The sequence below is a fragment of the Typopeltis vanoorti genome, chromosome 21, assembly GCF_054136105.1.
Source record: "Typopeltis vanoorti isolate ZY-2024b chromosome 21, IOZ_Tvanoo_1.0, whole genome shotgun sequence".
In the NCBI taxonomy this organism is placed as follows: Eukaryota; Metazoa; Arthropoda; class Arachnida; order Uropygi; family Thelyphonidae; genus Typopeltis; species Typopeltis vanoorti.
Genome location: NC_143569.1, coordinates 41330253 through 41355953, shown reverse-complemented (window position 1 = coordinate 41355953; position 25701 = coordinate 41330253). Strand labels below are relative to the sequence as shown.

Sequence of the window (25701 nt, the reverse complement as noted above, 5' to 3'; positions counted from 1 at the left end):
GATCATGCTTTGACAGCACAGGAACAGCTTCCAGCACGTTTTGAACAAAGACGATGGGGACAGATGCATTTTAGCCAGAGGGCGATACTTGAAGAGTGACCGCATTGTTCTCTATTGGACTACCTAGTGGGATACCATTAGATATTAAAATCGATATTCTCATATAACTGAAACATACGATAGTTGACAAGTGAAAAAAAAAAGGATTATAAGGAAGCTAATAAAAAAAAAGTATAAAAACGCCAGTGAGAACAAGAAATAGAATAACAGGTGCCTATGGCGTGAAAGGTTGTCTTTATCAGGGTTCATCTATAAGCATTTTTTATTAGAAACTTCTTAAGAAGAAATCTAAAGATTGTTATTGGAAAACGGATAATGGAGAGGGAAGGAAATGACATCTTATGAACTCTTAACATCTTAAGAAGAAATCTAAAGATTGTTATTGGAAAACGGATAATAGAGAGGGAAGGCAAAAACATCTTTATGAACTCTTAACATTTTGTCCATGCAACATAAAAATCCATCATTATTATAATATAACGATTTAAAATAATGAAAGGTGTATATTTGTTATGATTTAAAACTCTTGGAATTAATTTTAGATATTTAAAATATTTTCAATTATTTATTAATAAAATATAAGTTACATCATTTATTTTAAAAATATTGACTATGCAGAACTAGGTATTGAATGATCCCTAATAAACCCAAGCTTTTGGATTTGATAAATGGAGCTCTAATATATTCTTATTGTTATGTATTGTAGAGTGTTTAGTTCATGGTGTGGGTGAGGATGAAAGAATTAAAACCATTTCGCTATAGGGTCGGTGCAGAGTTCCGGCCATAGGAAACTAACAGCTTCGACCAGGTACTTGTAAGTTCAATCAATAGAGATTACCATCTTAAGGGGTTTTGGTGCTGATATGTGTTCGCTATAGTTCAATCAATAGAGAATACCATCTTAAAGGGTTTTGGTGCTGATATTAGAATCTTTAAGACAAGACATTTTGATTTTTCTCCCATTCTTCACACAAAAAGAAACGAAAATCATTAGATTTTCTCTCGATCAGGACGCAGGACATATATGGCGCAGAGGGTGAAGCTTGACGCTTTTCATATTCCCTGTTTTCTGTTTCGGGAGCAGTGATGGGAGAGATTTGTGAGCTATTTTAGCTCGCCCTGAGTGGGCAGGAGTGGTTACACGTCGTTGGGTGTTAGGATGGCTTTCGGTCTTTTATGTTTCCAGTGGTCATTACCGTCATAGTTTCCGGCTTGCTGTATTAGTTGGTGTGGATGCGTAGATGTCTTCATAAAGAAATTCTCTGCTAGGGAGCGTAGTAGTGGAGAGATGTAGGGGATATTTATGTCCCGGTGATTCTTGGCGTTCCTGATGAACCACGGGGCGTCCAGAATCATTCGCAGGCATTTGTTCTGTAGTCTTTGTAGCTTGAGGATGTTTGTCTTGGAGGAATGGCTTCAGGCTGGGGAGGCATATATAATTGTGGAACGGATCACTGTCTTGTACAGTAGAATTTTATTTGTTGAGCTTAGTTTGCTGTGTCTGTTGATCAAGGAGTATAGCTGGGCGATAACTTTTGAAGCTTTGGTGCATGTACTCTTGATGTGGCTGTTGAAGCATAATCGCTTATCGAGAATTATTCCGAGGTATTTTGCTTCAGTTTTCCAGGGAATTTTAGAGTTGAACAGGGTGATGTCTCCTTTGGGGGATTCTCGTCTTCTTGTGAAGAGTATCGTTGTACTTTTCTGGGGGTTTAATTGTGGTCGCCAGTCTTTAAACCATTTTTCTAGATTCAGGATGGTGTCTTGTAGTTTTTTGGTAACGAGAAGTGGTTGACGAGATCTGGCTAGAATAGCCGTGCCATCTGCATAAAGGGCGATGGTGGATGTGAGAGGATTTTGAGGAATGTCTGCCATATAGATGTTGAACAGGATCGGGGCTAGCAGTGATCCTTGAGGAACTCCAGCGAGGATTTTCCGTTGGGTTGAGACTGTTTCATTGATTTTGACTTGCATCCTCCTGTTGGAGAGGTATGATTTGATCAGGTGTATCATGTTTAGTGGAAGGTTAGCGATTATAAGTTTGTAGAGGAGGCCTTGGTGCCAGATCTTATCAAAGGCCTTTGAGATGTCTAGGAAGACAGCTCCAATGTGTGTGTTGATTCCAATTGAATCCTGTGGTGATGTATTCTACCAGTCTATGGATTTGATGGGTGGTGCTGCGATTTTGAAAGAAGCCTAATTGTTCTTCTGGAATGATATTTAGTTGGTTGACATGATCTTGGAGTCTGATGAGGATGATTTTCTCAGCTATTTTCCCTAAATTGGATAGCAGGCTGATGGGACGGTAATTTTCAGGTAGGTGTGGGTCTTTGCCTGGTTTGTGAATTGGGATGATGTCAGCTATTTTCCATGACTGGGGGAAGTGCTACCATTTGAGGATGGAGTTTATGATGTTTGCCAGATGTGCTATGGCTTTGCGTTTTAGTGCCTTGATGACTTGGTTAGTGATGCCGTCAGGACCTGGGGCTTTTTTTGATCTTGAGATGGTTGATGATGCCGATTATTTCGGTAGGTGAGGTAGGCATTATAGGACTTGGATTGACATCGGGACGATTTACTGTGAACCTGACTTTACGATGGATGTTGTATACGTGGCTGATGTTTAGGTTATCATATGAAGGACTGCATTGTTTCTCTAGGTTTCTTGCTATGGCTTCGGCTTTGTCAACATCTGTGTATGCAAGGTGCTGTTCTGCTTGCAGAAGAGGGAGGGATTTGCGCTTGTTCCTGAGGTTGTTTAGAAATTTCCATATAGAATGATCTGCTGTGGAGATGGAGGTGAGCTTGTTGTCCCATTATTGGTTCTGGGGAGCTTCTCGGACAGATTTGTTTGATCTGTTGAGGGCTGTTTTGTCCTGGGGAGCACGAGTGTTGTGATATCTTTTTCTTTGTCTGTTTTTTTTCCCTTATTAAGTCCATGATTTCTTCCCGGAGACGATTTTGTTTGTGGGTAATCGTGGATACTGTGGCTGCTGTTATGGCTTTATTGATTTGATTGTTGAGATTCTTTATTGCCGTGTCTATTTTTTCCTTGGCGTTTATATGGGGAACCGGACCAATGTGTTCTGGTAGCACTTTCTTGAGTTTCTCCCAGCTGATGGAGGTTTTTTTTTGGGCGGGGGGGAGGTGACTGATCTTTGTTCCCTAAGTGAAGTAGGATTGGGTTGTGGTCTGATGATAATTCGTTCAGTGCTTGAATGCTGTGCTGGTATTTGATTTTGTGTATTATGGCGATGTCTAGAATGTCGGCTGTGGTGGGTTGGTTCGGTGGGTCCTGTTACGACAGCGTTGTTTAATCCTGTGTAGCTGAAGTGGATACGGCCATTTTTATTTGAGGTTCTGCTGTTCCAGGAGGGATGTTTGGAGTTTAAGTCCTCAGCGACGATCATGGATTCTTTTATGCCCAGTACAGCATCCAAGTCAGAAAATAGCAGGGTCTTAGCGGGGAAGTTGTAGGCGGCATAGATTTTAAGTGTTCCGGTTGAGTTTGTGTGGACTTCGACACCGGTGAGTTCTAGGTTGGAGGGTTGATTATTCCATTGTGCCTGATGCAGTTCCTGATAAATATGGCTGTATCACCGCCTCTGTAGTTCAGTCGGTCATTTCTATACAGTGTGTAGCCTCTCAGTTTTGGATTGTCTGGAGGTCTTAGATGAGCTTTATTAATTAGGATGACGTCAGGGTTGTATCTGTTGAGAGAATTCTTGAAGTTCCAGAGTCTTGTTTTTTAGGCCATTGGCGTTACAAGCGGCGGTCTGTAGTGAGTCTGGGAGTAATCTAGTTTTATTCATTAACAAGGATTGATAATAATATGGTTTAAGTTTCTTTTAGAAATCTTTTTGTGGAGTTTGGTGAAGGGTTTGACTTACTGAAGTCTTGAAGCATGTTTGCCAATGAGGCTGTGATGACTGTTGTCATGTTTGGAAGAATTTGGTCCTGCTGCATATATTTGGATTAGCGGGCTACTTTGGCGTATGTCCTGCTTCGACGGTGGCTTTCCAGACTGTTGGTATTTTCCACTTGTGAGAGCTGGTATCTTGTTGTCTTTTGTTGAGTGTCAGGCAACTGGGGAGCCGTCAACTGTGGTACCTGTGGGCAGGGTTGAGGGATCTGTTTCCTTTTGTTGTCTGTTTTATTCTTAGGGTAGTGACTGCAGCCTCTGTAGTTTGCCGGTTGGGGGCCCCGCAATTCGCGCATTTGGCTGGTGAGGTCCTGGGTTTTGAGCAGGTTGCTGTGGGGTGATTTTGCCCACATTTGAGGCATTTGTAGTCTTCTCTGCAGAGTTTCTTCTGACATCTGTAGCACTGGCCTGACGAGGCTCTTTTTCTTAGTGGTTCTGTTGTGATTTTCAGACCACAGATCGTTGTTAAGTTGTATATGTTCTTGTGTGTGTGTTGGGTATCTCAACGAGTACTAGAGGCATTGGACTCTTGTCAGCCCGTAGCATTCTGCTAACCTTGACAGGTGGGAGATCGTGGAGGCAGAGGTCTTCAGTAATTTCGTCTGTGCAGATGTTTTCTGTTACTCCCCTGAGTACAACTTTTAGGTTTTTCTCCGACTTCAGTGAGTAAGCATGATATTTAATATTTGACTCGTCCATGGTTTTTGTGAGGTGTCTGTAGTCGCCTACTGTGGTAGGCTGGATTTTAACTCCGTCGTCTACGTTTTTTGCCCATGAATAGGCAATTTGGTGGTTTTGCATAATAGGCCTAAGGGCCGTCCAACGTTTTTCCCGTAGAACAATTGGAGGAACTTTTTCGTTGTTGGGTGTGGGGCGGTCAGTGTTGGGGGGTATCTTCTTCCTTCCTCTCGTTTATCTGAGTCTCTGCTGTTTTACGTTTTTTCCGTGCTTGGGTTTCTGTATCATGTGTTGAAGTGGGAGCAGAGATTATCAGGTTCGCCTTCCCCTGATGTTGAGTCGTCTGTCGCTGAATATAGGTTTAGAAGCCCTGGCCACTCTACCTCAAATTTCTTCAACAGTTTTTCGAGGAGGTCGAGCGCCAGCTTCTTATCCAACGATTGGATAAAGTCATCGGGACTTAAACTGGTCATGTTTAAAATATTGAAATATATGCTTACCTGAGCTGGATCTCAAGGATTTCCGTATAGCGTATAAACACAAAATATAACACACTAAAGGACTATCGCGAGACCGCAATCACTAATTAACAACATAATCATCAGCTACTTGTTTACTTTTGCTTTCCGCTTATATCAAAAAACCTGAATCAACACTCCGTATTATTCATAACAACTATTAAAATCACTGATCATATATATATATATATAAACATGAACACTTGGCAACCGCCATCACGCACCAGCGCCTCATTCCTTCCTGTCCTATTTCTGATAAGCACCATCACACAAGAAAAAGTACTTTTTTTCTCTCGATCAATTGTCAATTGACATTTATGTCTTTAGGGGTGAAGCAAGATGCTTTTCATATTCCCCGCTATCTGTTGTGGTTGCAGTGAAGGTAAAATTTATGAGCAGAATGCTCGCCCTGATTGGACATGGAGATTATGCATCACTAAAGGAGGCTAATATAGCTTTTGGTCTTCTATATTTGAATATGTCCGTTGGATCGTATGCTGTAGCTTGTTGAACCAAATCGTTGGGTAAAAACGTATCTTTATTATAATGGAATGATTTAAAACAATTAAAGGTGTATTTATAATATATTCAAAACTCTCAGAATTTTTTCATATATTTATATATTTTCAATTATTTATTAATAAAATATAAGTTACATCATTATTTCCAAGAAAAATTACAAAAATTAAATTATTTCTATAAAATATTTAACAAAGTAGTATGCATGATATGTCTTTTATAAACCACGTTTCATAGATATCGAGAAGTGTATTTTTAAATACTCAGCGTGTTCACACCTTTTTGTCGCTGATATGCGCGTTCGAAAAAGAAATTCAGTAAATTCTGGTAAGTTAGCGGATTATCTCTCTTTTTGAAGATTAAAAAAAAAATGATCTGGGCCTAGCCCAATTTCATGGTAGAACCTATATCTACAAGTTGTGATTGAGAAAGCCAATGTATAAACTGCGCTAAGCGTAGATTTAAAAAAAAAAAAAAAAGGTGATTAGATTATATAACCATCGGTTCATTTTTTTTTTTTAATCAAAAAATGCCCATATGGTCTGCAGACTAGAAACGAGTTCATTTCTGTCTCTTGGGACAAACTCTTTACTTTTCTTCATAATTCCCCACAAATTCTCAAAGGGTTTAAATTTGCTGACTTTGCCGGCCAAGGAATTACATTGATTTGCCTCTCTTTGATTCATCTAGCAGTGGTCTTGTAAGTGTAACAAGAAGCTGAATCTTGCTGAAAAAGGAAATCACCACATAAATCTTCCGATGCCGTTAACGAAGTGCTCAAGAATTTCTTGGTACACTTTAGAATTGACTCTTTCGTACACAATACACAGCCTATCTGGACCGTCTGCGATTATACAAGCCCATACCATGACAGAGGTTGCAAGTTTCACCGAATGTTTCATGCAGTTCTTTATGAAATTCTTCTTGCTTAAGATGCCAAACACGTATCCCTTGATGACCATGAGACACACAAAACATACTTTTATCGCTAAAAAGTACCTTTTCCCAGTCCTCTTGACCCCACAACAGTCTTTGCCTATACTATCGCCTTCCAGCTGTCTTTTCCTTGGAAGTCATAAGCGGTTTCGTCTCAGGCACTTCGTCTTAAAACCCAATTTGCGAAGTCTTCTCAACTCGTCGATTTAGACATACCTTTCCATCTCCTGTGAAAATACCTTTACATTTCGGAAGCGGTTTTCTTTACGATATTCTTCAATCTCCTCTCATCTCTTGTAGTTATTACCTTTTGATCAGTACTTTTCTCACGCTTACTTGAGAACTTTCAATCCTTAGCTTTAAACTGTTGCATTTGACCCTCTTTGTGTTGAGACCCCATACAAAGCTTCTTAGCTTTTCCAATATGTCACTCGTTCGACCCATGTTTAGCAAATGATTAATTGAAATCCACGCGCAAACGATTCCTCACACACACGAGTCAGTCCAGCAGCTACTGAAATATTTCAATTTGAACTATTCCAATGCTGTCCTCAAACCCAAATCAGAAAAATTTGAAATATTCGAATATTTTGAACCACGTTAAAAATTATTTTAATTTTGTGAATGTTTTCAAATAATAGCTTTCTTATAATTTATATTACACTAGGGGGCACCGCCCCCTGACGCCTACGGCACCCCTCCCCCGTGTTCCGGACTGGTAGGCCGGTTCTCCTTGAATTCTGATGACTCGAATTTTGAAGACTCGACACTCAGGGGCTACCCTGAGTGTCGAGTCTTCAAAAGGGGGGCTCCCCCTGGCGCCTAATCCCCCGTGTTCCGGACTAGTAGGCCGGTTCTATTTGAATTCCGATGACTCGAATTTTGAAGACTCGACACTCAGGGTAGCCCCTGAGTTTGAAAACGTTTCAAATAACTTGACAAAAACGTTACAGCCTACATCCGTTTCAAGCCGACGTCACATCCGTTTCCAATTTCAGCTTATTTTATAGTATAGAGTAGATTTGTATGTGTTTGCATGGTTATATAATCTACAAAGTACGTAGATTTAAATTATGTTAATTCATATTTGTTAATAATTATTTTCTATGCAATAAATCAGAACACTGCAAATCATTCAACACGTTTTCCTTGATTATTCTAATTTTTTTATTTGGAGGTGTAGTACAGAACGAATTCGGGAATTGTAGAGTAAATGCTTGAAGAGAGAGAAAAAGAAAGGCAAATTTCATGTCTGCCTATGTATATATAGATGTGATCATACCAGTGAAGTTAGTGGTCGGGTCTAAGAAGAAATATCTACTTTTGTTCGAAGACCCAGGATAAAGAAAAGTGATGAAAGTTTGTGTGATTTTTTTTTTTTTGAGATTGGTTATTATGGCAATTAAAGAATATTATGACAATCAGCACTTAAAGAGGTTGATGGTGGATATCTTTTGATGTTCCGAGAGGTTCGTTAAATGATTTATGAGGTTAATTCTACAGCATATAGATGGTCACATACCCATTAGGACCAACAGAGTTTCTGGAAAAGATAAAATAATCGATAGAGTTGGATAACATGCCTAGATCAATACTTGAAGTGTACAAGGAGATTAGGTCTGAAAGAGTTAGAAGAGAAATGTAACGAATGGCTTTAGAAAATTATCAAGCAAAAAGATATGTTTTCCTTTCGGCCTTTTTAAAATGATTTTTCAGTGTTTCAAATTTGTTTTAACGGAGAAAGAAAAATTATTGCTTGATAAGTTATTTAGAACTTTTGGATTGAAGAAAGCAGTTTGAAATGAAGACGTTTATTCCAACTTTATTACCTCAGTACTTTGACACAGGAAAGAAATCAGCAATAGCCAGTATGGAGAAAAAGAAGGGAGAAGTGAACAGAATTTCAGAGATAATCCTAAATGCTGGCAATATTTTAGTGCCAAATAACAGAAAACATTTAGATTAAGGGGGAATAAAAATCCCATATTATTTTATAGCCAGTGTGCGAAACTCTAAGATCGAAAACTACGATCTAAGAGTTTCATGCCGACGAACTATCGGCGAATCCAAGCGTAAGTTACCACCTGGTAGTACCACACCAAGGCAACTCGAAGCAAAGGTGGAGCAAGATCCCTCACTGTCCTTGATCTTTTCTCATAATGTAAAAACACACAGCTCCAAGGAGATGTAATACTGCTTTACATTATGAGGAGAGGTCACTACCCAGACCGGTTTCAACCTTTTTCGAGGTGAAACCGGTCTGGATTTTTTGCATACCTTCACTATACGAATGCCAGAAAGGTGTGCACATATATTATAACTAAGATGGAAAGCCAAACGGCTATTTTTTTCTGGCGAAGTTAATTAAATCAAGGGGATAAAAATCCCTTATTATTATTTTATTTATTTATTATTTTTTTATAGGGGCACACCTTTAAAATTTCTAGTAATTTTCATACAGGATCAACTTTACCCACAACGTCCAAGATTCACTTAAGACCTCCATAACGTAAGCCAGTAAATTATTTCAAGTTACAGAATAACGTGATGGTGCCAACAACTATAGGTAATTGATAAATTCGTTATTGTCCACCATCTATCCCAATGGCTTTAACAGGCCTTTAAGGCCCACAACCTTCCAAGCATGCTTGGATTTCGTAACTGAAATACGAGGATAGAATGGTCACTCCTATGCCTCAAGGTATTCTTGGCTGTATCCCTGTGTGTTCACGGGGCCGGTTTGCCTGCTTGCGGGATGAAAAACACCAGATAAACTGGCGGAAAAAACCCTACTGCTATGGCTGAAGAAGATCCTTTAGCTCCTCACGTCTCCGACGGGAATCGAACCTAGGACACTTCTTCCCCAGGCATATGGTTGCGAAGCGCAAAGCCACTAGGCTAACCGCGCGGTATTGTCCACCATGCTCTTTCTAAATACGGCTACGTGTTGATTCATAAGATGGTTGTGCTTACGAGATGTGTCTCATACTAAAACCGATTCCAGATTCTCATAATATATAGAATTACTAACTTATTGTTCGACATCAATCAGTAACTAAGAGCGGAGCCATCTCTGATCTGCATTAATCAATGAAAATATAACACGATGCACAGGAACACTCACCTCACACATAACTGGACTGTGTGGGTTCCTTTGCTCCGAGAAAGAAACGTCTGCCGAGAGGTCATTATGCCCCGAGAAAGCCTGAACCACGACCGACAGGAAGAAATAAAGAATTCAAGCAAAGCAGAACAAGAAGGTACATGAAAGTCTCTCTTCTGATCCAATACTAGCAGAAATATCTTCTCGAAAAGATGCACAATAGTCCAGAAATAAAGATACCTCCGTGTACGAGTATGGATGTACAGATTAGTTCAGCTTCGATGGCAAATACAGAGTTATTTAGTAGAAGTAGTGATGGAAGACAGTAAAGGTACACCATCTAACTTGTTTAGGTGATGCATCATCTTTGAAAATGTGTATAATCCCAGAACTACCAAAGTGCTGAGCATATACGCGGGTGCAAATAACAATTTATATGAATGGAAACGCTTCAACAGCTTCACCGGCATCGTAAAACGTTGGAAGTAGAGGAGAAGCAGTAAACGTTCCCAGCTTAACTTCAGTGAAAAAAAAAAAAACTAAGTCACAGAGTACAAATTCTAGTGGAACAAACCCAAGAAAATGTCTAAACATGATAAAAAGAAGTAGGCAAAAAAATCGCCATCAAAATCATGTTTCAATTCTTCACGCGTAATTAAAGTGAGCGAAAAGAGCTATAAGAATGGTAAGGGGATCATCTGAAATCTTCGTGAATGTGAGGATTTGGTTAGAATTTTTTTAGGAGGGGGGGTAGAATGTGATCAGTTACATTCTAACCCTCCTCGAAAGATAAGATGTTCCTTTGGGACCATCAATGTCATGCTTGAGCTTATAGAGGGATGATGTTACTGATCCTCTAAAGCAGCAGTGGTGTCCAACCTTTTCCAGTATAGGAATCATATTTAAAGTTAGCTTTGTTTCGTGCCGCACTGAATAATTCGAGAAAAATTAGTGTGTTACATATAAAATGGAGTTTCTATTTTCATTAATCTTAAAGGCTAACTTGCTTAAAGCTTTTCTACGAACAATTCATTAATGTTAAATCAATACATCATTTTGTATAATTTGCCATATGTAACCTAGGAACACATATCGTTGTTGCGAATCATATTTTATGTCTCTCAACCAAGAAAGGTTGTAAACCTGCAGTGCGTTAGTACCATGGACGGATAAGGGATGTATTTATTGTACTTTTTATTATTTTTTTACACAGTCCGGAAACTCTGCTCTAGAGACCAAACATGGAACTTTTTCAAGCCACTTCAGGCCTCCAATAAACAGGGCGGTGGTCTCACACCAAACGATGAAATTTACCTCCAACCTAAAAGACATTCACAAACATCCATGTCCAAAACAGAATTGGAACCAGCAACCGTTGGTTGGAAAGCGGATACGTTAGCTACTAGCCTAACTTAGCCTTTCCAAAATATATTTTCGATTAATTATTTTTTAAAATCACTAAAGTTGTAATCGTGTTCTTTGTAATATAATGAACTTGAAAAACGAGACTTTTTGTGGTTATGATACCATATTTAATTAATACATATATTAGTATAATCCCGCCTACTAGTTTCGCTAGCGACTATCTAGCTTTGTCAAGGCTCGTACACAAGAAAATATGAGAGAATACAGAAACGTTGCTACTGTTAGGCAGTTAAGTTTGAACATATGCGTGACAATGCATGCATGTGTTGAGAAGCTTCAGTCAGTATCATGGATACTGACTGAAGCCAACTACCACCATCAGACAAGTATTAAGATCTCCTAAAGACAGTGTACCATTTTTCAAATATCCAGGTGTTTATAGAATTCCATGTACTTGCGGTCTTTCATATATTGGGCAAACTTCAAGAAGCCTGGAAATCAGACAGAAGGAGCATGTTGGGGATGTCAATCACAACAGGACAGTCTCCTCGGGCTTAGCACATCACGTTTCTACTTCCAACCATGCAATTGACTGGGAAAATAGCTCTATGCCGTATTTAGATGATGATTACGGTTACAGAATTTTCAAGGAAGCGGCAGTGGTATTAAGAACGGGTAACAACCTCAACAGAAATCAGGGTGCCATGCTGAAAGATATATGGAAAAAACTTAACCAACTCACTCAGTTTAACGGAACTACAATACGCGAAAAATCATGCAACGCGTGTGCATACAATACGTATCCTTGATACTGACTGAAGCTTCTCAACACATGCACGCATATGTTCAAACTTAACTGCCTAACAGTTAGCAACGCTTCTGTATTCTCTCATATTTTTTGTGTGCGCCGTTCGGGCCTTGACAAAGCTAGACAGTCGCTAGCGAAACTAGTAGGCGGGATTATACTAATATATGTATTAATTAAATATGGTCTCATAACCACAAAAAGTCTCGCTTTTTAAGTATTTTAAGTATTTTATGACCAAATATGTATAATTTAAACAGACATAATGAACTTGATCAAAGTTATTTGAGTATTTTACACGTGGGGGAATAATGTCCTTGGTAGAAGTTCCAGTAAGTATAAGAGTCACGAAGAATGCAGTGATGGAAGCAGATAGCTCGCTGAAGGGTACATAGTATTACAAACTCTGCGTGGAGGAGCATGCAAAGGAGAAAACCTTAGCCGATAAAAGAAAACATTTCGCCAATTTGTAATATGCTAATTTAGTCACCAATTTCCCACTTTCCGGTCTGCATGCATAGCAATCTCCCACTCGAATACTTTTCAAATTGAAATATTTGAAAAAAAAATATTCTGCAGAGGTTTATCGTATATTTCACATGTGTTTCTTTTAAAGAATATGTCCTACATGGGAATATATTAGTATCTTTTGTTATTTCTTCCACAGAAAACAGCAGATGATAGTAACATTTATCGTACCGATTTCCACTTTTCTATTCTCTCTCTCTTTCCTCTTTTCCTTGATCTTATTAGATCAGGATGCAGATGAGAAAGAGTAAAGGTAACGAGAGATGCTCTCAATACGAGTGCCTTACATATTGCGAAAGAGCTTCCATTTTTCCGTCGAAGTAATGAATAAAACATTAGATCTGGGATGCAACAGAGGGAGAAACGCTTGCATTTGTACGTGCCGGATATTTCGGTCAAAGTACCGCTACTTGCTTAAGAGCAGGGGAGGGGGGGGGGGAAACCAAGTGATTGATGATGACTATTTTCACGCATATACTATCGTACCAGTGAACGAAGCGAAAACAAAGGTAGAAAATATTAACTGTGGTGGTACTGTTTGATTCGATCCATCAAAGGTTATCTGAACTCGACATGATTATTAGGAAAATATTAATACTTCAGTGTTTTATTAGTCTCACTTTTTAACAGTGGATTTAGTTAAAATCTTTAGTTTAACTATTTTAAAGCATAAGAAAAACTGTAAAAGATCCAGAATTTAAGATCTGAGGGACATTAAAAGAGAACGAATATGTCTTATCTACTGATACATGGCAATAGTTTTATGATGCACAGAATACAAAAGACAGAAAAAATAAGCAGACAGGTTCAATTTTTATAGCTAAATTACATTAGGTTATAATCAATAGACATGATCATACTTAAAGTGTGCTAGGCAGACTGTAATAAAGAATTATGCAAGGTAGTTCCAGATGATGCCAGTAGGCGAGGAAGTGGCGCTCGTTATATGGAATCTAGGAAGAAATTGTTCTATGACGAAGTTCATGGATATAGATAAAGATAGGAGTAAGAAATGTTTGGTTTTCCGTTGGCACACCAACACCAAACGCAGCTTTGGTATTTCGCCGTACATCATTCGTACTTAAAGGATTTCCGGTTCTGTCAAATAATGCGATTTGTGGATTGTGATGGGATTTTTTTTTAGTGTGGTTTACAAAGAAATCTTCCAAGAATCTACCTTACCTTACATAGAATATATTGCAAAATTACTTTGGTATATATTTTTTCCAATAAAAGAATAGTACACTAAAACGAAAAATATTGCTCGAGTTTGTTGTGGATACGAGATGATGAGATAGATATGATATATGGTGAAGGATCAGTTTGCTTGTTTTGAAGGATGAAAAACTGGAGTTTCCGGGAGGAATAAAACTCTACCACCGTATGAGACTCGCTAACTCACCTTTTGTCAAATAAGAACAAATGAAAGAGCAGTAGCTATTTCTCAATATAAACTCCGAAACTTTAGTTATTTGTCTTATGAAGAATGATGAGACAAATGCCTCGATCGCAAAATGTTACCCACTATTCATGAAGTAACATAATTTGCATTTTCCTCATTCCGCGAATGTAATGTTGCATTCAACATCATCTTCTCTGGCATACGTATAATAAAAGATTTTTCCCATTTCGCTGATAGCACTGCCGATATTTTAATTTAAAAATTACGCTCATAGCCAATTGACCTGTATTAAGTTTTTTTTATTATTTTTATTGCTGCTTCTTTTATATGAGGCAAGTAGTCATGGATGAAATGGTAAACTATTCCGAAAATCAATGACCATCAATAACCTTGATTATTGCTCACTCGCTTCTTAAAATAGCAGCATTATCTGTAGAGGATGAAGTCGGAACAAAAATTTGTCACATTATCAGTATTAATCTGCTGATGTTTAAACAAATATTTATCCCTACGGGATTCTGTACATAAACATCATTCGGTCTGACCGTTGTTCATCTAGCCTTGATACGGTCAGAAAAGTTATCTTTGGAATGCCACAACAGACTGTGCAGTGTCGCCACCTACTAGAAAAATATGAAAAAAAAATCGGAATATACAATCTTTGATACTGAAGATTATCTGAGAAATTAATGATGCTCATAATATTCCAACCTAGCCTTTTAGGACAACAGACGGTTAGTCTAATGTCCTATTTATAAATTTCCGTCTTTAATTTTTAAGCGATTACCTGTTAGGTTTTGGCGTGCAGGTCTAATATGATAGAGAGAGAAATCGCAACAGCAAGAAATATATGAAAAACGTCCGTTCTATAAAAGTCACTTCTCTGACTGTTGATAAAAAAGTGTGCCATTCGAATGAAAAACAAAAATTAAAAGAAAAAACTGAAAAATGTTCCCAAACTAAACCAGGTGCTTCCTTAACAAGTTCTCGAGAAGCTATTTTTCACACTAAGTCTTGGTGTCAGGTAAAGATCAGTACAAACGACAATTAGATTACTTGCACGTCCATTAGTATGGGTGTGACCTGGTGCACAGAAGATGTCAGCGAGGTTTAAATTATTAGCTCTTAAAGAGGCCCCATCGCTGACAACCACTTTAGGCAAACGTAACGACTTTTAAATTATGGTAATTAATGAGAGTCTTTGGCAACGTTTCACGTCGGTGTCTGAGAAAATTCTTCCATCTTGTCTGTTCACTATTCTGAATTTCATTTTCCACATAGTTATTTTTTATTTTTTTCAAACGGATGACAAATATACCTTCAGACACGAAGTTGGCACGCTGGTTAGAACAATGATATGCAGTTTGAAAGAAACCATTTATTTTGCTTACTGAATAAAACCAGCGACTTCAAAAAGCAAGAAATTTGTTTTCTCCATTTCTTATGACATTTTAGATTTTTACGCTTTATAAAGAGAGTTAAAAAACCCTGACAGATATAATTAAGTTAGCTGCACCTGCCTTGAGCGAAAATACTATTTATGGAACTCTTGAATACAATGAAATGAATCTTCCATTTTTTAATATACTTTTTTTAGGAATTTTCCCCCTCTCTTGCATTTGAATGTTGTGAAGTATAATGCTGATGTAGTAAAACAAACTGAAAAAGATGAAGTGTTTTTATTATATTATTATTCTTATAGAGCATGACAATTCAGAATTTTCAAGTTTGGTTCCTTTTATTTATGTAATTTGAAATTCGAATACCATATATAAAATGAAATATTTAACTTCCTGCATGGCATGGATGTTATCCAATAGTGCGACATACACAGGGGTAACTGGATTCCAATTTATATTTATTCATCTAGTGTTTTCCAACCCGAATGTCCCATTATGTATTATTTTATGTTTTTTTATAAAGGGCGTCACAATTTTTTTGATATTTTATTTAGTGTTTCGCAATTAGTAGTAAAGGTGCTGTGAAAATAGGTATTTATCTATTTCTTTATTATAAACCTTTATTTATCATAAAGATTTATTATATATAAACTTATATATGTGAGGTTTCACAAAGCTTTTGATATTTCCATTAATGTGTCCTATATAGGCAAAAAGGTTAGCAATAATTATCAGAATATTAGCATCATATAGTTATTTTGTAAGAAGCACAGTGGCAGTATTAATATTAATGAAATAAATTTTAATATGGGATAACAGAACTGTTTCTACAGTTTTTTCTTGCGATGAGACTATTGAAATACAGTATATGATGCAAATACCCAAGGTTTGATTCAAAAAATCTTATTAGTGTTATAATTCAGATACGTTTGAAGATAGAATTATAGCTATATTAGAGATCCTCCGTAGGTCAATTATATTTCTCAACACAGGTCTTCTACAGTGGGTGGGTTTTCTGCTGGAACCTAGGTTTTTCGTCCCACAGAACGGGCAAACCAACCTCGTGAACACAGATCGACAGTCACAACAGCCGTCGGAGAACTTATGATATAATAATAGAACTTACAATAATATAATGAAAAAAAAAGGTGTTTCTATTTGAAATTTTCTAGCCTCTCTCTGTAATTTGTCTTTTAGCTTTTCAACTAATGTTAATGCTAACTGCACTTATCAGAAATGCAGTCAGTGATTCCAAAAGAAACTTAGAATGAACATAGTTAAGTAAATTTGCAAATTAAATATTAGTTTTGAATTAAACATAAGCTATTCTTGCGTAATGGCTTCTTGGTAATTGCGTTGACATTTCCGAAGGATAAAAATGGATAGTTAAATATGCCATCACTTTGACTTCTTTTAAAATCAATCGTAAGTTATCCATTTTATTTTTGACGTTTTCTGATTTGCAAATATTTTTACACATTAATATCTGCTGTCTGGAATATCTTTGCATTGGCTCGTGGAAGTGAAGAATTCAGAATGCATTAACGAAATATTTATCTTGTCCGGAGAAACAGAAATGAACTTTGACAGCAGGTACATTGCGACAAAAAAAAAAAAAGCCCTATGCACAGAGGATTCTTTAATAACCTTATGATTTTCGTTGATATAAATGATATTAAAACTGATTATATGAAATTCCTGAGAAAGAAGAGAACTGTCAAGAAAGTGATAAAAGAATATGAATCATCTACACAAAACCGTGCTGAAAATGAACTTGCTGCTTACAGAATTCCAATAGAACATTGATTCAACAGAACTGTTACTCTGATACCATTGGTTGGCTTTAGGCATAAATGATACGGACAGCTACCAAGTAGTCAATTGTTTTAAGGAAACATGTGTACCAGATGTATTTATAGATACTTATACGGCTTACAGAGTAGAATAAAACATATTGAATAAAATTCTATACTTTTTCTACATGTATAAATAAAGTTTTCAAGTGGATTATATAGGAATTGCACTCTCAAAAGTTTGTGAACTTTAAAAAAAAAATCTTAACTGCTCTTTGTATATGGAATTAATTTTTAGTATTAAAACTGTGTTTTCTCCGAATTCATTTCTTTGGTTTTAATTTTAACTTTATAAAAAAAGTACTGAATAGCATAGACTGATCACATATTTGTTACGTATACAAAAATATCGTGTATGTTTTAGACGCTATTATAACATGTTGAGTAAGCTCTTAGATTACCGGAGTCCAATCCTTTTCGGGCTTGGAGGCAAGAAAAGTGATTGAATATTGTGGCATTCACATGTGGTTGGAGGATAGAGTATCCGACGAAAATTGGCAGTTAAGCAAAATAGACAATTTGGCGCCTGGCCGATAAGTTTAGTACTTGTCTCTTAGCGTTAAAATTTACATACAGTAAAGGCAGTTCATATCTCAGATGGTTTGGGTGGCTGTATATAGTTTTTTAAATCAGTCTTCAGCATATTCGTGAACTAATAAAATCTTTCATAGGTTGGACTATCAGATAATCGTAACCTAAATTTCCCACTTCTTATATTTTTATTATATAAGCAGAATTATTATTAATACAATCTAATACTTTTTTTTTTCTCAGAGTATTTTAAGATCCATAAGTTAAAGTAAGACTCCTAAGAAATATTGACTATCTCAATACCATACAATTAATCTCTCTCTCTTGTAATAGTGCCGAGTGATTTAGTGGCTCTTTCTTTTTCTTTCTCTCTAAGGATATGAATCAGCAGAAATCGCGTCTTTTGAAAGATAGAATGTTCCTTCTTGTCTCTCTCTTCGGATTAATATCAAAAGATCTCCTTTGCACTTGTAGAGATATTCGAGATAGTCTCTTTCCGGATGCGATATCTGAAGTGGTGGGATGACATTCGCAGAAACAAGTGTGCTAGGAAACTATGAGCTCTTTGTGAATAACACACGTCAAGAAAAGAATTGCTTCGTCACCAATCAAGCCAAACTACTTTTGCCTCAGAGAAAAGCTTATCCTGTCCTCTTAGCGTTTGAACATGTGGAGGACTTCACAAATAACAAAGGATAAAAGCTACAAGCTGCTCTTCAAGATGTATACGTCAGAAAGTTTGTTTGATGATTCCCGGAGGCAAACTACAGATGAGGAAAGCGTCGGCGAACACTAGACAATAGGAAACGGGATGGTATTTCAAGATTGCATTATTAGACGGAACTGCAGGAGGACTGTCTTTCAATGATTAATCTGATATTCGATAAGTTTGCATTGTTATTCCCTGTTTCAGTTACTCTTAATGAAGTTTTGTTTTATTGCTTTATATACAGGCAAAGATGAAGGTTGATCTCGAAAAGCAGAAATATAAAGAAACGACGACAGAGGAAGGGGGAGAATAAAAAAATGCACATCGCAATCTTAGTTTGGCTCGGATTAATCGTGTCATTTTAATTTAAACATGTTAAATAATAAATACACTGATTCAATAGATTCGTTGGCTGGCAGGTCTTAGACGAGAGATGAAGTTCTTCATTCTGAGAGTACCTTCCTGCGTATTGGAGACCTGAAGTGGCTTAAAAAAGTTCCGTGTTTGATTTCTGGAGCCGTTTCCGAAATATGTAAAAAATAAATAAAAATAAGATAAATCAAAAAACGCCTTAGCCCATCCACGGTACGAATGTTCTGTAGGGGTTAAAAAAAGCTTTCGTCTGTGGGATCTACATAAAAAAGGCAAACTGGTCAAACTAAATCCATTAAGCCACTGTACGTCAGCGTGCATTATCTCGATGGCTTACTATGTCCTCAACACAGGCGGAATGGACAGCAATAAATCGCAAGAATGGGTTGTCACTAAGCACTATTAGTATGATGGTGTAGTCATTCGCCTCCTAAAGAGTAAATATGGAAGGGATTCCACTCAAAAGTTTTCAGAATTCCTATTAAAGACTTGGATCATTCTCACTATTAATGGAAAATTAAAGGAGCCATAGCGCATTATTCTAAATACCATCATCCGTTCTGAAGGCACTTAGGCAACACTTCTATCATTCTTAATATGCTAATAAATATAAGATGCTGTACTTACCTGTACTTTGGACCAACTGAGGTAGGTACTGCTGCCAGAAGGCACATTGCTTAGCACGTGGGCCGCGACCAATGACGCTCGAGTTGACAGCCAGCGTTAAGTACTCGCGGCCATAAGGGGTGTGTACAGGCCAGTAGATCGATTCCCATTCACCGTTTTCATTAAGGCTTGGATTCCTATAAAGAAAGACAAAGTAAAATATGGTTATTGTTATGGCATTCGTTATTATCGCGAACTAGTAAAAGCCCATTGGAGACTTAAACAGCTCTTCACTCAAAATATAAATATTCTGTGCCAGAATCTTTCATGAGTTTCAGGATAATTTTGGCGTATAAGTTCTTTTGATCACATCCATTCCAAAAATATTCCATTTGAACATTTTCGTAAAAGAAGAATTGGTATTTTGTTATAGAAAGCTTCAGTAGATTTAACGCGAGCTAAAATATCGCTTATCTCACTCTAGAATCTATTTTATTTTCGATGAAGTCATGTGACACGTTTCCGCTGTCAGCAGCACATACACTGACTATTATCGTCCATCACTATTGACTACTTTTCTATTACATTTCGATGTACTGATGACTCTCAGGCCACTTGGTAGACGCAAGCAGAACTTACTGTGGTCATGGAAATACTGAAGCGTTCGAGTCCAAAAAGGTAGACAATATTATACACTGTTGCTAAAGGTATTAGAACACCCAAGAACTACAAGCAACGACCAAAACATTCCTTTGTAATAAAATGTAAGCACACCTTTGGCCTGTATCACAGATTTTAATCCACGTGGTAAATTTTCTGAATACTTCTGACATGTTTTGTGGAAAATTGAAACAAGCATTCTTCCCTCAGAACTGTCTTCAGTTTTACGAACAATGCTGAGATCTGATCAAGATCCTACAAGTTCCTAGATTGTTTGATCTTAGTCCACCTTCGGTACTAAAAGCATTTATTGACTAGGATTCACATAAAAAGCACTGCATTGCACTTAGGATAGGATAATGCAGTAATCTCGTACTGTTCGCCAGGCTAATACCAAATCGAAATGCTTCAATCCGATGAAGATCGATCACATCAAAATGTTTCACTCAAAATCATCCAGTGTCTAGTTTTCGCAGTTTAAGCATTCAAAACCGTCGCTGATCATCTACTCTAAGTTGTGTTCGAGATCATTTAGCTGCCATTTTCATTCGAAACTGAATATGGATTTATTGATGTCTTCTTAATGTACACATCTATCGACATCATGTGTGTACTCTTTGCATCCTGTGCACTTCTGTTGGGATGTTTTAAATCCTTTTGTCAGCATGGAATACATAACCAGCAATGACGCGATGTTTAAGACCACTTAAAAGGGCTGGAATAGTTCAGACAATCATTTGTACTCAATTCCTATTAGAGGATTTTTTTTAAAACAATATATTTTATATATTGATATTTTATATCAAGATGTTCTCTTATTCGAACGTTTGATAATCTTCGTTCCTGTAGGATTAAAGTATGGGAGACGCATGACCAATATGAGATAACGGAGTAAGCTCTCCTTAAAAAAAAACCCAGTTTGCTTTAAGTAGAAAGAAACCATAAAATTAACAGAACGCAACTGTAGTTTCTGAAATATATGTGGATTTATATATCTAAATAGTTGACGAAAAATCTGTGCATATCAGCGTCTATTTGAAAATGAAAATCAGAAAGGTAAAAAAAATTAAGCTTTCAATGATAGGGTGAGTTGCAAGTCTAGATATAAAACAAAATACATTATTTTATATATGGGATTGTAAATTCGATCCATGTTGCAAGATTAAAGGACCGTTTGTGAGAGACTAGATAGTTCTCTCCACAGTCGCTCTGGTGAGACAAGAGTTATACTGCTGGTTAGTTTTAAGATTTTTTGTTTCAAACAAGTGTTGTCCATAACGATTATTAGATTATGAAAGAAGTAGATAATATGTTATCTAATTCTGCACCAAGTAATTTAAAAATAAGAACGGGAACCGCTGCTATCTGGAAATCAAGAGTTTTAGTTAAAGAGTTTTGCTACAAAATACTGTTTGAGGGAAAAAAAAAACATAGGACATTGGACATTTGAAATGAGCATAAAAGCTTCTTTTTTTTTTTTTTGCTAGATGGGTGACGCAAGAATGCTTTACATATTCCCCGTTGTCTGTAGAAGAAAATGTATGGATAGGATATTATTGAGCTATAAGCTTCGATCTTGGCAGGAGGGTAACAGCAATAGCCGAGCCTCAGTTAAAACTTCATTGGCTACAGAATTACCATCCATTACTCTCCCTGGGTACCCATTTTAGTCGCCTCGTACGACATGCATGGACTACAGGGGGGCTATTCTTATCCCGACCACCACACGGGGTATGGCGTACATTTGGATGTCATCAGGGATTTTTATTACATATGATTTTAAAAAATAAAAAGGTGTTTCAATAAACTTGTGGTCTGAAACAAAAAAAAAAAATGAAATTCAACTTTCATTATGTTTATAATATATAACAAAAATAAATTTTTAAGATGAACTCAACATTTACTTTTTAAAACTTTATATTTGTGCTAATTCAACATTTTTTCACATCTCATATATCTAAACTTTGTAAGTATCCATATTCCAATACAATATTTAAAAAAAAAAAGAAATTACTGGTATAAAACATTTAAAATTTCTTATCGATAAAGTTTTTATGCAAGACTCAGTTTTCAAAATTGTCATATTTAAACTGGATCAAATTTAATAGGACAAAAGAATATGTTGTTATATAAATCTAAATGTGATTGAATCTTCTTTGCATAATACTAGTATTTAACTTGTATTTCAAGATCCTGAAGGTCACAAGTTATTAATTTTATTAATCGATTATCGGTATTAAATGATATGGCGATTTGGCAAGAACATTTCTATTGAAAATGAATTCATATGAAAAAAAAAAAAAAAAAAAAAACTATTTTTCAAGAGCCGTATTAACATACATGACGTAAGATGGCGCTACGACAGATTTTAGAAAGTTTGCACAGCAAAAAAAAAATATTTAAACATTAGAATTAGGTACTCCACATAGAATAATACGAAATAAAATTTTCTGTAGAAATACTGATTAATTAATCATATTTCGAACAAGTTTTTAAAGCATTTTTAAAATTTTATAATAATAAAAGTATTTTTTTAAATGATTTTTACAAGTATCGGACATTACAATGGAGATTACAAGTGTCGATGATATGAACAAAAAAACAACGTGGGAGACTTATGGTATTTGTATTTGTCTATTATAGAACACAGCAGGATGTTCAGAGGCGTTGTGACTAATCATTTTCGACCCGAGAGAGAGACGTATACACATAATATGAACTGATATGCAACAGTTATTCATAGACACGATACCGCTTCCTAAAGGAAATCTTATTGTGAATTATTTTTTTTTTTTAGAATTACAATACCGAAATTCTGAAAAGAATATGATAAGTAAAATAATAAATAAAATTAAATTCATCCCTTACCATAAAACAATAGCCTAAATCCGTCCCATATTTTCTCTGATAACTTCCCATTTTATTGATCTGGTGATTTCCCTTTTATCGAAACTTACGGGCAGTTTTATTCTACTGCTTACTGACTTTATCGTAGTTGACTTACAACTACGATATACCGAAATATTGAAATTTTCTGGATATTTGATAGTTTATGAGGGAGAGAAAGACAATTTTTACGACACTTATGATCAGCTAAGGTTATAGAGAACGAATAATGTAAATTTAAAATCTACGATTCCGTGTTAAGTTAATCGTTTTTATAGAAATCATTTAGCTGTTACTGACAAGGATTTTTCCTCCTAGGAAATTAGGTTATCCATCCTACCAAATAGGCAAACCGATCAGAATAGTAACAGACAACACAAATCGACTCTAGCCTAAGTTGCTTTGTTCGTAATCGTAAATGACCCAAACTCATTTAGCTACTTTACATTCGTTGTGTTATCCTTGAAGAGGTTGGTGATAACACAACGAATCCACTTTATCGAAAGATTTATAACATTTAAATCATTGATTAAATAAAGATTACTTGCCAATAACGCCTTTTTAAAAATGTTAGCCATTGTTTTATATATGTATTTAAAACACTTCTGTAGTATGTTATACTATTTCGTTATTAGGAAATAGAAAGACCTAAAATATCTCCGATTACATTTTCTACTACATCCAAAAAAAAAAAAAAAAAAAAAAAAAAAAAAAAAATGTGTTTTATTTTATTTTCGAATACCAAATTAAGAAATAGTAGTACAGATATAGCCGCTCGGCTGCTAACTGCGAAAAACGTAGGTTACTATGGAAACATTGTGGCATCAATCTGCCAATAAACGAAATTTAGAACCGTGCGAATTCAGTTGTATCGATGTTCTAACTGAATTTATTTCTTCAGTTGTAAGCGTACTTCATTTTGAGAAGTGTAAGGTGCAGAGCATAGAAATTTCACCCCCCCCCCTACACACACACAAGTAAATGAACTTGCCAAACGCATTAGGAATTCCCTATGAATTGTCCAAAGCGTAATGGTTTGCAGATACTAAATACTAAACGAGGTATTAATGCTTTTAAAAATATTCTTTTAAAAGTTTTCATATGAAAATTAGTATGATCCAGGTTTTATGTAATAAGGCTGTTGTTCTGTCTTTCTTGTTCATAAGTAAAAAAAAAAAAAGAAAGAAAAGAAATGAAAACTAGTAAACGAGAATTTAGCAAGCCAAGCCCACATAGTTGATGAGGCCTGAGAAAGATTTGTTGTTCTAACTGAATTTATTTCATTCACAAAAGGATTTAACCTCCTCCACCGAAAGATTGAGTAGATACAAGGCCAAATAAAACTAAATAATGAAACAATGAGTTAAATCTTTACTGCATCAGGATCGTTATACATCTAAATATGTGTAATGATCCCGATGCATCCACCAATGAAGAGTATATGTTGACATTGTAGCCTTCCTGGTCGATAGTCTCAGAACAGGTTTCATCGAAAATCACGTAAATGATCCTTGTTATTCAATTCCATATTTCCATTTTAAAAAATGCTCTGCAAACACACAGACCGATGAAATTTTTAACATGTTAATCTCTTTCAAAACAAGTCCTATAATAAGCAGTTTGAACAAAGAATAATTACGAATAATGACGTCTATTTATTGAATTCATAAAATACGTATTATCAATAATATGAACCTTGCATAAGACTTTCTCCAGTAGGAAAATTTCTGTGGCTCTGCATGTTGTATTTCGGGGATGCCTTGGAAATGGAAAAAAAAATAATAACTCTCGGCCTGCGTAAAAGTTCGCGTCATAGCAAAATCTAAAACACAAGGCTGATTTTGAATGAGCCAAATGCTGTATATATAACCGAATTTATTTTATTTATTCGTATGGAGTTTCTTCCCTTTTTCCCCCCCGTCCCTATTGGGGAGAGTTGAGCCCCCTCATGGGGGGGTTAGGTATTTATGGCTGTAGATCCGCGTGTGTTCACGGGGCTGGTTTGCCTGCTTGCAGGATAAAAAACGCCAGATAAACTGGCGGAAAAAAACCGGCTGTCCACGCCTAAGACCGGCTAAAGAAGATCCTCAAATTCCTCAGTCTTCGACGGGAATCGAACCTGGGACACTCCTACCGCAGGCATATGTTTGCGAAGCGCAAAGCCACGAGGCTAACCGCACGGACTATAAGCGAATGAAACGCATGTATCTGAATAATAATTCTATACATATATCTGGAAAATCAAAATTTATTACATTCAATCATACATTCCATACAAAACTTAGTAATGTGAACATTGTGCGCATATAAAATAGCTATTTAAAGTTGCAGGAACTAAATTTTCACTATATACGTCATAGTTTGGGCATATGCGATTCCATTGCTTTGAGATGCATATATACATATTTTTGCAAGTCTATGGGTAGACAATGTCAGATAATAGAGACAAAATGAAAATATAAAATTACATGTGATTATTAACAACTGGAATACTATGTATTTTCAAAAAAAAAAAAAAAAAAAAATATATATATATATATATATATATATATATATATAACTATAGTTCAATGTCAACAGGTTAATTATACACCATATCGCAAAAAATATTAAAACATCCTTTTTTTTTCTGGAATACAGCGTCGATCAATATTACTTTCAACTGTTAAATACAGTTGAACATTGCTTCAACTGTATTTAACAGCGTCTGTGTTCATAAACGGGTTGATGCGTTAGATCAAAACAACGACTGTGCTCGAAGTACAAATTTCGGAGTTCACACTAATTGAACAGTAGTACGTTGGAAAGCTGTGGTACGGAATAGCTCACTGGTAGGTAGGCGCGCGCG

At 36.3% G+C, this 25701-nt stretch overlaps 1 protein-coding gene across 1 annotated transcript in view; it reads right to left on the bottom strand.

Annotated features, from left to right (window-relative positions):
• LOC150094769 (acetylcholinesterase-like) overlaps positions 1-25701 on the bottom strand; it is a 146505-nt gene that overhangs the window by 14854 nt on the left and 105950 nt on the right. Inside the window, exon 3 of the mRNA XM_090411617.1 lies at positions 19329-19504. Within this exon, the coding sequence (XP_090267743.1) occupies positions 19329-19504 (176 nt within the window). The remainder of the gene's footprint in view (positions 1-19328; positions 19505-25701) is intronic.